Raw genomic sequence first — 15,107 nt, forward strand, 5'->3', positions numbered from 1 at the left:
TAAAATGTTTTCCCCAGTGGTTTCTTCCACATATTGCTTCTTTACCTCTCTAATATTACCAGAATGTAGGGAGCAATTACTATTCCCTTGATATTGCACGTAGGGGAAGAGAGAGATTTAGTGAGTGACATATGACCAGATTTATGAGAAAGACTGATTATTACAGGCTTATAAGGGAAAGTAATTACACCTGCAAAGTTTTCCCAGCTCCCTGGCTCAGGCTTTCACACAAGGCTATGACCTTAGATACACTCATTTAACCTCTGTAGAGCTTCATTTCTTCATCTGGAATATGAAGCAAAAGGGCCAGATTCAGATTCAACTAACCTTTACTGGGCACTTTTTTTTTTTTTATTATTATTATGTGTAAGTCACGGGCCAGATGTTCTCAATGTCATATTAAACGAAACCTCACAACAGGTGAATAAACATAGGCACCGAGAAGTTAAGTCACTTGCCTCAAGGAACCCAGCTAGAGTTGATACATGTTGTTGCTGTTAGGTGCCATCTAGTTGGTTCTGACTCATAGTGAACCCATGCACAACAGAATGAAATGCTGCCCAGTCCTGCACCATCACCACAATCGTTGTTATGCTTGAGCCCATTGTTGTAGCCACTGTATCAATCCATCTCATTGAGGGTCTTCCTCTTTTCTGCTGACCATATACTTTACCAAGCATGATGTCCTTATCCAGGGACTGATCCCTCCGTGTAATAGCATGAGAGTATAATCCCTCCAAAGCATGAGAGATGAACTCTTACCATCCTCCCTTCTAAGGAACATTCTGGCTGTACTTCTTCTAAGACAAATTTGTTCACTGTTTTGGCAGTCTATGGTATATTCAGTATTCTTCCCCAATACCGTAATTCAAAGACATCAATTCTTTCTTAGTATTCCTTATTCATTGTCCAGCTTTCGCATGCATATGAGGCGACTGAAAACACCATGGCTTGGGTCAGGGGCATCTTAGTCCTCAAAATGACATCTCTGCTTTTTAACACTTTGAAGAGGTCTTTGGCAGCAAATTTGCCCAGAGCAGTGTGTTGTTTGATTTCTTTACTGCTGCTTCTGGGGGCATTGATTATAGATACAAGTAAAATGAAACTTCCATCTTTTCTCCATTTATCATGATGTTGCTTATTGGCCCAATTGTGGGGATTTTTGTTTTATGTTGAGGTGTAATCCATACTGAAGGCTGTAGTCTTTGATCTTCATCAGTAAGTGCTTCCAGCCTTCTTCACTTTCAGCAATCAAGAGAGTCAATATACTAATCCAGATTTCCTGACACCAAAATCCATATTCTTCAATATGTGCAAATTTTGGAATTCTATGAAGTTAAATGAAAGTATACATGTGATATGATTTATCAACATATAAACTGAAAAATCTTGTTATCCAGAATACTAAAAATGTTTGTTTAATATATGAAATAATTAATATATCTAAATTCAAATTAAAAAGTTTGACCACATTTATAGGACCACATTGTTTACGATGTAACAATGTCAGAGGGCTTTAAGTGATGTAAGAGGGTATTAAAAATATGTTATAGAATTCCAAATAACAGGATGTTCAGTGTATTATCAACATACTGACTCAGGCTGCTTTAAAGTAGTAATTGCTTTGTTGAGCAAGGTATAATTTCAAATACACCTTTTCATTCTGCTCAGCTCAACAAATGGATTTTGATATGTTAACTGACACCAAGGAAGAAGGAAGCCACTGTTAAAAAAAAAAAAAAAAAAAGATTTAATGAAAATTTCACAATTGACGAATCTGCTACTACATCTATCATTAATAGTTATTAGCTGCCTGAGATATTTAATCATTATTGTTGGTACATAGGACCAAAATTTACAACAATAGATGGCAGATATAAGACAGGCTATGTACATTATATCTGGGAGATATTCAGGAAATACTGTTGTTGGGGGAGCTAGCTACGTCTCTGGTGTGGCCTATATTTCTTAGTTTCCCCAAAGTATGTTGTTTCATCTGTCATATTAATTGTGATGTCTTCTATATTATTTAAAAATATTTAGTTCTGTGATGGAAAATAAGTGAAACAAAGAAGTAAGGGAGATAGGTGAAACTAAGTAGCTTGTAAAGACGTGGTAGAGAGGAAAAAATAGAGTATCTATGTGATAAACGATGATGGAACAAATGAGAATATTACTTATAAATGAAAGATAGGAGGACTGGATTGTTGTTGTTAGTTGCCGTCCTATCGGCTCTGCCTGATGGAGACCTTATATATCACAGAATGAAACATTCCCAGGTCTTGTATCATCTTCATGCTAATTGGTATGTTTGAGCTCATTGGTGTGGCTATTGTGTCAATGCATCTCATTGAGGCTTTCCTTCGTTTTCACCGACCTTCTACTTAGGCACTAAATATCACGATTCGCTAAATATACATGAAGTACATGAACTATTTTGGGGGTTGAAAATCAGCCACTCATTGGGTGACACCCAACCCAGCCCCACATGTCCTTAGTCCAAGAAGTATAAATAAAATCCATAGCTAAAATCTAAGGCTATTTGTCCAGGTTATTGTTTTAAATTTTAAATCCTCACAATTATTGCTATGTTTGAGCCCATTGTTACAGCCACTGTGTCAGTCCATCTTGTTGAGGGTCTTCCTCTCTTTCACTGACCCTCTACTCTACCAAGCATGATGTCCCTCTCAGCTACTGGTCCCTCCTGATAGCATGTCCAAAGTACATGAGATGAAGTCTTCCCATCCTCCCTTCTAAGGAGGATTTTGGCTGTACTTCTTCCAAGACAGATTTGTTCATTCTTCTGCCAGTCCATGGTATATTCAATATTCTTCGGCAACACCATAATTCAGAGGCATCAATTCTTCCTCAGTCTTTCTTATTCAGTGTCCAGCTTTCACATGCACGTGAGGCAATTGAAAACACTATGGCTTGGGTTGAGTGCACCTTAGTCCTCAAAGTGACATCTTTGCTTTTTAACACTTTAAAGAAGTCTTTTGCAGATTTGTCCAGTGAAATATGTCATTTGATTTCCTGACTGCTGCTTCCATAGGTGTTGATTGTGGATCCAAGTAAAATGAAATCATTGACAACTTCATTATTTTCTCTGTTTATCATGATGTTACTTATTGGTCCAGTTGTATTTTTGTTTTCTTTACATTGCGGTATAATCCATACTGAAGTCTGTAGTCTTTGATCTTCATCAATAAGTGCTTCAGGTCCTCTTCGCTTTCAGCAAGTAAGGTTGTATCGTGTGTGTATTGCAGGTTGTTAATGAGTCTTCCTCCAATCCTGATGCTGGGTTCTTCACATAGCCTACCTTCTCAGATTATTTGCTCTGCATACAGGTTGAATAAATATGGTGAAAGGATACAGCCCTGAAGCACATCTTTCCTGATTTTAAAGCACGCAGTATCCTCTTGTTCTGTTTGAATGACTGCCTCTTGTCTACATTGTATGAGCTTAATTAAGTGTTCTGGAATTCTCATTCTTCCATAATGTGTTATGATCCACACAATCGAATGCCTTTGCATAGTCAATAAAACATAAATGCTGTCTTAGCTTTCTAGTGCTGCTGTAACAGAAATACGCAAGAGGATGGCTTTAACAAACAGGAGCTTATTTTCTCACTGTTTAGGAGGCTAGATGTCCAACTTCAGGGTGCCGCCTTTAGGGTAAGGTGTTCTCTCTTTGTTGGCTCTGGAGGAAGGTCCTTATCTTTTCTGAGCTCCTACTCCTGGGTGATATTCATGTGGCTTGGCACCTCTCTTCCCTCATCTGTCTGATATTCTCTGCTTTCAGCCAAGATCCATGTGATATCAGCAGTGATGTCCCTCATTCCAAGTCATCTTCTGAATCTGGCTCTACTACTTTGCATTTCTACCAGCAATCGGTAAGAGCTTCCTACAACAATAGGTCTCCATTCAACTAGAATAGGAGAGGGAGAAGGAGATATTCTCCATAACCTCGCCAACATTTGTTATTTTCCCCTTTTTTTTAACTAGCCATCCTAGAGGCAATGAAGTGGTGGCATATCATAACTGTGTCTAGGCATGATTGCCCTGCTTCTCTCCAACAGAGCAAGTGGAATGTTGGCCTCAAGTACTTTCCATACACTGGACCACCTTGCTCAACCCTTAACTCCTTGTAGCCACATCAGCAGCAGGGAAGGCTATTGTGACAGTTAAAAGGGAGAGAGAGAGAGACATAGAGACTGATAGGCCAACTCAACTCATACGAACGTCACGTGACCCAATAGTTAAGCGGTGTCATCCTTAACCTGTCTGCACTCTATCCTTTGCGTATTAACCTAACCTATTTCTTTCCCTTTCTCACTGTGCATTTTAAATTGATATAATAAACCATGTGATTTGAGCATCTTAATTTGGACTTCCTATTCCGTGACCTTTGCAGTAACCTGCCTGGTTATATAGTTGGAGGTTATCGTTGCAATAAGGTAATTTCCCACTTGGTACTGCTGGCCAACTATTGCCTCGTATTTCTTTCTTAAATTTATAATGGGTGATAATTACACCAGAGAAGTAAAGGATATACCATTTCAGAAAGGTATTTGGTCTTCTAAAGAAAGCATTTAACTGTCACAGGAATACATTCCAGTAATAGTCTGGCCGCAGCAAACAAAAGAAGAATTCATGTTCAACAGGATAAAATCATGGCACTTTAAAGCTGGTTCTAGTTTAAACCCTCAGTTCGAAAGATGAGATTTAGTGACTTGCTGAAGGTCATTATTTCTAGTAACTAGTAAGCCAGCACAGGAGCCAATGCCATCTTAAGAGACTAGGGGTTATTTGAGACACCGCTGCTGTTCTTATCTGGGTCCTGGATAATGACCAAGCTTGCATTCTAGCAGATGATATGTCATGACTAAAAATATAAACTACAGCTATCACGGTTAATAGTGATGTATTACCATCAAATGATGCAAAAGTAAACAGAGAATGTCTGTTTATTAACAGGGTTTATAGAGGTGTCACTAAAACATTTCAAGTGCTAAAAATGGCTGGGTTTTATTTATTTATTTTTTCCCCTTGCTATTAATCATGACATTACACATTTTAACAGTAGAGACAACTTTAGCCAATCATCCTAAGTTAGTTGACTTAAACTGGGAGTTTATTCTCAGATGTCCAAATGCAATTCAATAAAACTTCTACCTAGTAAAAAAAAAAAAAAAATTTTTTTTTTTTACCTAGTAGCTGATATATATGTGTGTGTGTATATATATATGAACTGTGTCAGATGTTTAAAACATAAAAATTAATAAGATTTAAACTACGTGAATCAACAAATGCTTCTGAAATCCTTCTATGTATTAGGCACTGGTCTAGGCACTAGGAAACCACAAGAACAGTGGCTTAAACCAGAGCTTCCAAGTAGTTTCTACCCTTCCATTTCCTCCTATTATTTTGGAACTTTCCTTTAGGCTTTTTGCCTTGTCACAAAATACCTGCTTCAGCTCCAGGTATCACATCCTCATAGGACCATGTGGAAAGCAAGAGTGGGAGTGGTGAGAGAGTAATCTATAACCCTCTTGTTATCACAAAAGAAATTCTATCCTGAGCAGACTTCCCACCAAATCATTGTTGACCAGTAGAAAATTCTGTCATGATGGAACTGTTGTATAATCTGCGTTATCCAAAACAGTATCCACCAGTCACATGTAGCTACGGAGTTCTTGAATTGTGGCTAGTGTGACTAAAGAACTAAATTTTCAGTTTGATTTAATTTCAATTAAAGTAGTCACGTGGTTAAGGTCTACCATAGTGGACAACACAGCCTTTAATTTTGCTTGGCTAGAACTAGGTTATATGGCCACCTGTAGTTGCAAGGGAGGTTCGGAAAATAATTTTCTAGCTTTTTCAGTCCTGGGTGGTGCAAACAGTTAAGTGCTCAACTACTACCTGAAAGGTTGCTGGTTTGAACCCACCCAGAGGTGCCTCAGAAGAAAAGCCTGGTGATTTGCTTCCCAAAGATCATAGCCTTGAAAACCCTATGGAGCACAGTTCTTTCTACCCTGCCACACATAGGGCCATCACAAGTCAGAGCTGACAGCAACTGGTATAGTACAAGGATGTCCATGGAGAATCAGTTTGGGAATGGCTCTTTGGCAGAAACGGGCAGGGTCTGCCATGAAGAGTAAGAAACAGCTTCAGGGAGCTAATATAGTAGCAGGCAAGACTAACAACATAACAATGTAAAGAAAGAAATAGAAAAGGAAGCTATTTTCAGGTTCTGACAAGCTCTGAAGTTTATCTAGACTCAGTCTAGATAATTAGTCTAGATTCTAGAGTAACAAGGTAATAGGGAGTGACTGAAAGGGGTGGGTATTTTAACAAGGGGGTTGGGTTAGGAAAGGCCTCTAGGAGCTCATAATCTGACAGATGAGAAAAGCAGGCACGTAAAGAAATTGTTCCAACAAACAAGGTGGTATACACACACACAGAGTCATGCACCACATAACATCTGTTCATGCGACATCCAACAACATATACATTCGTGGTCCCATAAATTTATAACAGAGTTCAGAAATCTCGACTGGGGAATGGGATGTAACAAATCCAACAGCTTCCCATATGCTCTTGTATACAAAGAGATTACACTGCCAGGCGTATGACAGCCCGGTACATACATAACCTATAATTCCTAGGTCCTGATAGTCATAATAAACACCGGTGTTACTGGCTTATGTAGGTATTATACTCAGTTCACTACAGATTAGTAAGCACAGTAAACCTGTGCTTACCTTGCTTAATGGGTCATCCATCCCTATCAAGGATTGTAAATTTGAAGAGAGGCTTTGATTCTGTAGGAAGGTGCTGTGGAGTTGGGAGACAGACAGATACCAGCCATACCTAGAAGCAGAATCTTTGATGTGGTGAAAAAATGTGAAATTGTTCACTACAGATTAGTAAGGACGAACAAGTAAGCCTGTGTTTATTGGGTAATCTGACACTGACTGTACTGTACTTTCTAAAAAGTTTACCGTATAATAGTGTATGCTTCAAGCCTTGTGTATCACACACCTCTAGAGTGTTGTATCATTATCTCTGTTTAATTTTCCTTTGAAAATATTACTGTGAAGTGCATCATGGCTCCCAAACGCAGCAAAACCAGTGCTAGTGCTAGCAGCTGCGGGAGGCAAAGAAGGGTCGATTTGAAAGTGAAAGAAAAGTTATTAAACAACACAAAAGTGGAAAATCAGTGAATGCCATTGCTCACGACTAGTCGTGTTGTACTGTACAGTCACGACGATCCTCAAAAACAAGGAAAAGATTCTCCAAGCTGTTAAAGGATCGGCTCCACTGAAAGCTACGAGGCTAACAAAAATGTGAGAGGGACCTGTATCAGACAGGGAGAAATTGCTAATGACGGGGATTGATGACCAAACACAAAAGCAAATCCCTTTCAGCACACTGACAATCACTGCTAAGGCACCAAGCTTGTTCAAGATGCTTAAAGAAAGTAGTTCGCACAACGTCTTAAATCATACAGCGTCCTATTTCACAGAATGTATTGTGGATGTTAAGTGACACATGACTATATATGTATGTATGAATGTGCACATATACACACGCACACATACATATATAAATATACACATTTGCTCACACATACGTATGTGCACACACACATACAACACATATACACATACCATATAGAGTTAATACCAGACCCAAATACAGTGTCTATATAGAGAGGAAAAGCAAAGCATCTTTGAGTGTTTCTCTGGTATCTACTAAAAGCCTTACATAACACAGCAAGACAGGATTAGCAGCAAAGAAGCATTGGAATGTGGTCCATCTACCATTCTTAAAGCAACAGTTGACTCAATACAGCTTTACTGGACTATACGTACATGAATATAGTTAGAGATTTCTCAAACAGTTTCTGTAGGATTTTTCGAAGTGGGACAATCACACACACAGTTAGAACTTTGAAAAAACAAAAAACCAAACCCATTGCCATCGAATTAAGACTCACAGTGACTCTACAGGACAGAGTAGAACTGCCACATAGGGTTTCCAAAGAGCAGCTGGTGGATTTGAACTGCCGGGTTTTTGGTTAGCAGCCAGAGTTGTTAACTACTACACCATCAGGGTTTCTTTAGATGGATCTATTAAGTCCTACAACTTCAAATGGTACGAGGTTCTTGGGGGCTGAGGGGGAATCAGCAGTAGATAGACCTGTCTGGCAAGAGGCTGTTGGGACTGGGGAAGCTTCATTCAAGCTGAGATTTTGGTATGAGTGAGGATAAGAAAGTGTGCATTGCACATGGTGTCATCCTCCAAGGTCTTTTCAAGTGTGGAAAGTACTGCTGATCATGTCCTTCAGAGCCCACACTGGTACAAACTAATAACGGAGGGGTCTATGCATTCATTCAGAGGCCTTGGTGTTGAAAAATATACTTTCTAAAGCCCTGCCCACCTTAACATTCTACTATTATCACAGTGGTTAAGAGCTCGGCTGCTAACTAAAAGGTCAGCAGTTTGAATCCAGCAGCGGCTCCTCGCAAACCCTGTGGGGTGGTTCTCTGTCCTATGGGGTCGCTGCAAGTAGGAATTGACTCGACGGCAATGGGTTTGTGTTTTGGGTTTTATAATAATCTTTATTTTCAAAATGGTATGAGTGATTTCTGTGCAAGAATGGCTGAAATCACGCATGTAATATTTCCTCCATATTTCTCTTTGGTTTCATGCTGCCGTTGATAGTTGCCATAGAGTCAATCCCGACCGACAGCAATTCCATGTGTGCAGAGTAGAACTGCTCAATAGGGTTTTCAAGGCTATGACCTTTTAGAAGCAGATTACCAGGCCTGTTTTCCAAGGCTCCTATGTTTGGTTCGAACCGCCAACCTTTTGGCTAGGAGTCGAGTGCTTAACCATTTGTGCCACACAGGGGCTCCTGTGTGATATTTCTTTTCCTTTTAAATGTGTATTTTATATAACTTTCTCAACTTTAGTGAAGCAAAAGAAGGTAGGTAGCAAACTGATGGAAGTATTTATGGTAAAAAAAAGTTCAAAGTAGACGTGTATACTTCTTTCAACTATAAACCTGTTGCTGTTACGTTGATTCCAACTCATGTTGACCCCATGTGTTACAGGGTAGACTGCTCCACAGGGTTTTCTTCGCTGTGATCTTTATGGAAGCAGACTGACAGGCCTTTCTTCCGTGGTGCCACTGGGCAGGGTTCAAACTGTCAATCTTTAGCTTAGCTCTGTGCCATCTAATTGATTCCCATTCATAGTGACCCTATATGACAGAGTAGTCAAGTGCAAACCATTTGTCCTACCCAAGGACCTTTCCATAAGATTACAACCATTTCACAGTCAAGATTACAACTATACCCCAGACACCCTTCTAACCCAGTACTGAAGTCACTCCTGAGGTTCACCCTTCAGCCAAAGATTAGACAGGTCTTTGGGGCCAACAGTAACACATATAAGTGACATGCTTCATACTTCAATCGTGTATATGAGACTAATGGGTACACCAGCTCAAATACAAAGATGAGAAGGCAGGAAGGGACAGAAAAACAGTATGAATAGAAACCGGGAACCTGGGACGGAGAAGGGGAGAGTGTTGACACATTGTACGGTTGGCAAAAATGTCACAAAGCAATTTGCACATTAACTGCTTAATGAGAAACAAATTTGCTCTGCAAACTTTCACCTAAATCACACACACACACACAATTATTACAGACTTCAAAATATTTATGTACAGTAAATTCACATGACGATTTGCGGCTTTAATAATGGTAATGTGGTTATTAAAAACGTCCACATTGCTATAGTAAGTGGCTTTTATCTTTATAAAGAAAACATGATGACGATGATTTTGTTTGGGAATAAAGATCCATTAAGTTCAAGACAAATGTGAGAAATTCCACCAACCCTAACACAGAAGCACCAATTTGTCTTCTAAGCTTATTTAAAGTATAGATTTAAAACTATTCAATGGTGGTGATAATCTCTTGCTTTTTCTACCCATCTTAGTCTCTAGATCTGTGTTGCTCAGTACGGTGGTCACTAGCTAGGCACATGGGAACTCAAATTTACCTTAATTAAAATTAAGAAAAATTAAAAATTCAGTAATGAAGTCACACTAGCTACAGTTTAAATCTATACTAGCCACAAGTGGCCACAGTATCGAACAACAGAGACTTAAAACATTTCATCATCAGAGAGTTCTATTAGACATTGCTGGACAGTGTTGGATATACTAAGTTGAATCTCCAAAAAATGTTGGTCAAATGAAGCATGTCTTAGTTATCTAGTGCTGCTATAACAGAAATACCAGAAATGGGTGTCTTTAACAAAGAGAAATTAATTTTCTCGTAGTTTAGTAGGCTAGAAGTTCAATTTCAGGGCGTCAGGTCCAGGGGAAGTCTTTCTCTCTATGCTGGCTCTGGAGGAAGGTCCTTCTCATCAATGTCCTCCAGACTAGGAGCTTTTCCAGCAGGAACCCCGGGTCCCAAGGACTCGCCCTGCTCCTGGTGCTGCTTTCTGGGTGGTATAAGTTTCCCCCTATCTCTCTGCTTGCTTCTCTCTTCTATTTCTCCAAACAGATTGGTTTAAGACATTATCTAATCTTGTAGATCTCATCAATATAACAGCCACTAATCCATCTCATTAACATAGTGATAGGATTTATGACCCATAGGAACATCACATCAGATGACAAAATGGTGGACAGTCACACAAGAGGGGGATTCATGGCATAGCTAAACCAATATATGTATTTTTGGCAGACACAATTCAATTCATGACAAAGTGCTATTCAAATTTAATGCAATAAAAACTAAAAAAAACCATCGTTGTCAAGTCGATTTCGACTCATAGAGACTCTAAAGGATAGAGTAGAACTGCCCCATAGAGTTTCCGAGCAGCGCGCGGTGGATTTAAACTGTTGACCTTTTGGTTAGCAGCCATAGCACTCAACCACTATACCACCAGGATTAGTAGCAAGCATGTAATCGTTTGGGTCATCCAGGGACTCCTCCAAGGTGCTCAACCAAACCAAAGCCCACTGCCTTCAAGTCGATTCCAACTCATAGTGGCTTTAAAGGACAGAGTACAACCGTCCCATATGGTTTTCAAGGCTACAAATCTTTAGGGAAGCAGAATGCCACATCTTTCTCCTTCAGAGAGGCTGCTGGGTTCCAACTGATGGCCTTTGGGTTACCAGCCGAATGCTTTAAACACCACACCACCAGGGCTCCTCCAAAGTGCCCAGGACCCTGGGATTCCCTGAGTATTCCCAAGACGACTTCCAGGCCCTGAGCAGGCTATTCCCCAGAATCAGTCCTAGCTGGTGTGTGTGCCCCTAGGTCTGAGAGGTGGCCAAGGACTGCCTGTTCAAGGGTGTGGAAGGAGCTCGTTTGGGTGGGTTGGGGTGTCTTCTCATGGCCCCGTTTGTTCCTGGGTTAGGCTGGCAGAGGAAGCAAAGGCAAGTGCCCTGGTCTGGCTGTCCTCTGAGATGTTCCAGGGTAGAATGGAACTCCAAGGTGTCTGAAAATTCTGTATATAAACCTGGAGTTTCGGGTTATTAAGGTATAGTACTCACAGTAGGCAAAGATTATTTGTTAGCTTGATAATGCTACTTGTAGATATTTAAATATATGGTATGTGGGCTCTGGACTTGCTAATGTTAGGTCATCTATTGAACGGATCATGGCTGAAGAAGCCGGAGGCCGGAAACATCCTCCAAGAGCCCACCACCCTGGAGAGAAACCTGTTTGCCAGCTCTGGCGTATATGAAACAAGACTTCTGTGTGCCAAGAGAAAGCTTGATATTCCTCCTGGGTAGTGAGGTGAGAAGAAAACCACAGATGTAGAGGTGGAAAGTGATTCCAAGATTTTTCGTTTGGGGTACTTTACCCTTGGGTTGTAGGTCAAGGATATGTAGCCCTGCTCTTCTCCCTCACTCCATCCACCGGCGGCCCCCAGGGTCTCACAGGGTGGCTTTGTCAGGAGGGCGGCGAAGGCCAGCGTGCGGGAGACTAGCCACTGTGGCTGGAGTTTGGACTAGAACTTTCTTCCACCTCCTCCACGAGTCACCGCGCTCCCGCGAGCCTCACGCTCCTGCCCGGAGGCCGAGTCCCGGGCGCGGACAGGGTCGGGGTCGTGCCCTGCGGCGGGCGGCGGCGCGGGACCCGGGAGCGCGCGCCTTCTTTCCGGAGGGGAGAGGAGGAGAGGCTTCGCAGGAGGAGGAGGAGGAGGCAAAGGAGGGGCTGGAGCGGGGGCGGCCGGCGGCTGGGGCGGGGAGGAGCCGCCGCGGGCAGTGGCCGGGAGAGGAGGCGGCGGTGGCAGCGGCGGTGGCGGAGGAGGCGGCGCTCCTGCCGGGCCGTAGAGCGGCGTTGGGACCCGTGCGGCCGTGACCCCGCTGCTCCCGGGAGGCAGAGCGCGGCGGCCGCGGACAAAGGAGTATGTCGGCGCCGAGGAGGGCCCGTCCTCCGGCCGCCATGAGGCTCCGGGCGCCGCCAGGCTTGCGCTGTGCCCCCGCCTGCCCGGGAGCCAGGGCGGCCCGCTAGGCCCGTGCGCCGCAGCTCGGCCCGCAGGCCCGGCCCGCAGACCGGCCCGCAACATGGAGCCACCCGGGCGCTGGCTGGGCCGCGCGCCGCTGCTGCTGCCGCTCGCGCTGCTCGCGCTTCTGGGAGGCAGCGGCTGCGCCGCGGCGCTGCCCCCCGGCTGCAAGCAAGACGGGCGGCCCCGAGGGACCGGCAGGGCGGCAGGCGCCGCCGAGGGCAAGGTGGTGTGCAGCAGCCTGGAGCTCGCGCAGGTCCTGCCCCCGGACACGCTGCCCAACCGCACGGTCACCCTGTGAGTAGCCCGGGGACGCACCTCTGTGCCCTCGCCTCTCCCGGCTTTTTCTCGCTCCCGCTGCTCTCAGCACGACTTTGGAGAGGGGTCCTGCCGGCACCTACGCGCCATTGTGTGAATGGAGCTGACGGTTGGGGGCTGGGGGGTCGTGCTGATGATGGAAGCCCTCGGTTTGTTTGGCAGGAGGGCAGCTTGCAGGGTGGCAAGTGACTGCCTTTCAGCTGCCTCCCAGCTTCGCTAGGTTTGCTAGGTAAAAGTTTTCGGGCTCCCAGGCGCGCCCCGCGCAGTCCTGGGCGCAGCGCTTCGGTTGCCGCGCGGAGCCACGTGAGGATGCAAGTAAACACGTAGTCCGCAGAGTTAAAGCTCATTCATCCCGGGCTTGAGCGCCCAGCTAGTCTTCCAGCGTCTGTGCAAATTAAGTTACACTTCTGTTGGTAGAGTTTGCAGAACACCAAAACATAAGGACTTTGAACACTCTGGTGTGTGATTCCCCAAGCCTCAAAGGGATCCCTTGGTTTTGGCTCCCTTAGTTTTGTTACAGTTAAGGAACCGCTTATAATTTTCAGTTGCTATTAAGGTCGAGAAATACATTGGAGACAAAGTCGGGAACCTTTGCATCCGGTTTCACGGACTTCGGAATTGAAAACTGGGTTTGTTGAGCAGCCATCCACCCACTTTGAGAGGCTTTTGATTTTCAGATTGAGTTTCATCCTGGAAGGAAAAGTCCTGGACTTGTAACTCACTTTATGCTGGGGTTCCTGGTCTAGTTTTGAAGCGTGGTTTTTGCTCATGAGCAGTTGGCCCCAGTGACTCCTGATTTTATACTCTGAAGGATGAATTGGTTTGGAAACGTTTAAGGCTAACTGTTTCTAATGGCTATTTTGGCAACTGAAACATGAGTCCCCTGGCTCAGTGTTCCTCCATGTTGTTTTGGTTGGTTTCTTAAAAAAGAATCAAGGCTGCCACTATAAAAACCATGAAGGCAAGGACATCAGCATGACCCGTGAAAAAACTTTACAGCTCTTAATTTAGCCCAAATTAAGCAAAAGGATACACGGGTAAGAGGGTAAAAAAAAACGAGATATAAATGCCACTATTAACACATTTTGCATTCTTCAGGTGGCACAGTGGTTAAGCACTCTGCTAACAGAAAGGCCAGAGGTTGGAACCCACTAGCTGCTCCAGCCCACTAGGTGCTCTGTGGAAGACAGATGTGGCAGTCTGCTTCTATAAAGATTTACAGCCTTGGAAGTCCTGTGAGGCAGTTTTACTCTTCCGTAGGGTCCCTATGAGTCGGACTCCACTAGATGACAACAGGTTTGGTTTGGTATATTCTTTATTTCAAATAAATGTTTAACGCAGAAAAAAAAATGTGCTGTTCTATCTGCTTAAGGAGGCATGAAGATGGGTAGGACAAAACTCTGCTTTGTTTGCCTTCCTTACCAACACTTCACCATTTGGTGACTGTAGCAGTCCCTCCCCCAGATCCTTTGAAGTGGTTGGAGATGCCACTCGTTACCCTGCAGAAGTTAGCCCACAACTAAGCAGTCACATTGTAAACATTTGGGCTCTGGATCAGTGGCACTTGAGTCATGTTTAGGTTCAGTTTTTCTGAAATGTCAGCAGTTCCAGCTAAGTTAGATCAGCTACTTGTAAATATTTGATTTTGCTTTGCAGGAAAAAAATAGATGATATTGTAGAAAAATCACCTCTTTGGCATACCATGGGTCAAAATACTGAATGTTTCATGAGCTGATATGCTGAAATATAAACCTGTTGCCACTGAGTTGACCCTGACTCAAGATGACTTCGTGTGTCAGAATAGAAATGGGCTCTATAGGGTTTCCAGTGGGTAGTTTTTTGGATGTAGATTGCCAGGCCTCTCTTCTGAGGCACCGCTGGGTAGATTTGAACCTCCAACCTTTTGGTTAGCAGCTGAGTGTGTAAATGTTATTCTAATCCACTTCTTTTTGCACTTGGAAGCTCTATTATCCAAAACCAAACCTAGCACCATCGAGTCAATTCCGACTCATATTGACCCTATGAGTCGGAAGCTCTACAGAGGGAAATAAATAAAATGAGTGGAAAGAAATTGCAGTTTATTTGAGGATCAAATAAAGCTGAAGTTGTGGATGAAGTTCGTTCAAGGTATTTTAGCCTGGTAGAGGGTCTTATGGTCCAGCCCCATCATTGTACTGGTACAGGAATTGGAGGATCACTATGGACAAGTGACTTGCCCAAGTTCCGATAGTGAATTAGCCTCTC

General features: G+C 43.2%; 1 protein-coding gene across 2 annotated transcripts in view; it reads left to right on the forward strand.

Moving 5' to 3' along the window:
* Positions 1 to 12,296: 12,296 nt before the first annotated feature.
* The window catches only part of ADGRA3 (adhesion G protein-coupled receptor A3), a 180,380-nt gene continuing 177,569 nt past the window's right edge, over positions 12,297 to 15,107 (forward strand). For both annotated transcript variants that reach the window (XM_049886440.1, XM_049886439.1), the window contains exon 1: positions 12,297 to 12,842. In XM_049886440.1, coding sequence (XP_049742397.1) covers positions 12,607 to 12,842 — 236 coding nt within the window. In that variant the 5' untranslated portion in view covers positions 12,297 to 12,606. The remainder of the gene's footprint in view (positions 12,843 to 15,107) is intronic.

Source organism: Elephas maximus, chromosome 5 (genome assembly GCF_024166365.1).
Source record: "Elephas maximus indicus isolate mEleMax1 chromosome 5, mEleMax1 primary haplotype, whole genome shotgun sequence".
Classification (NCBI taxonomy): Eukaryota; Metazoa; Chordata; class Mammalia; order Proboscidea; family Elephantidae; genus Elephas; species Elephas maximus.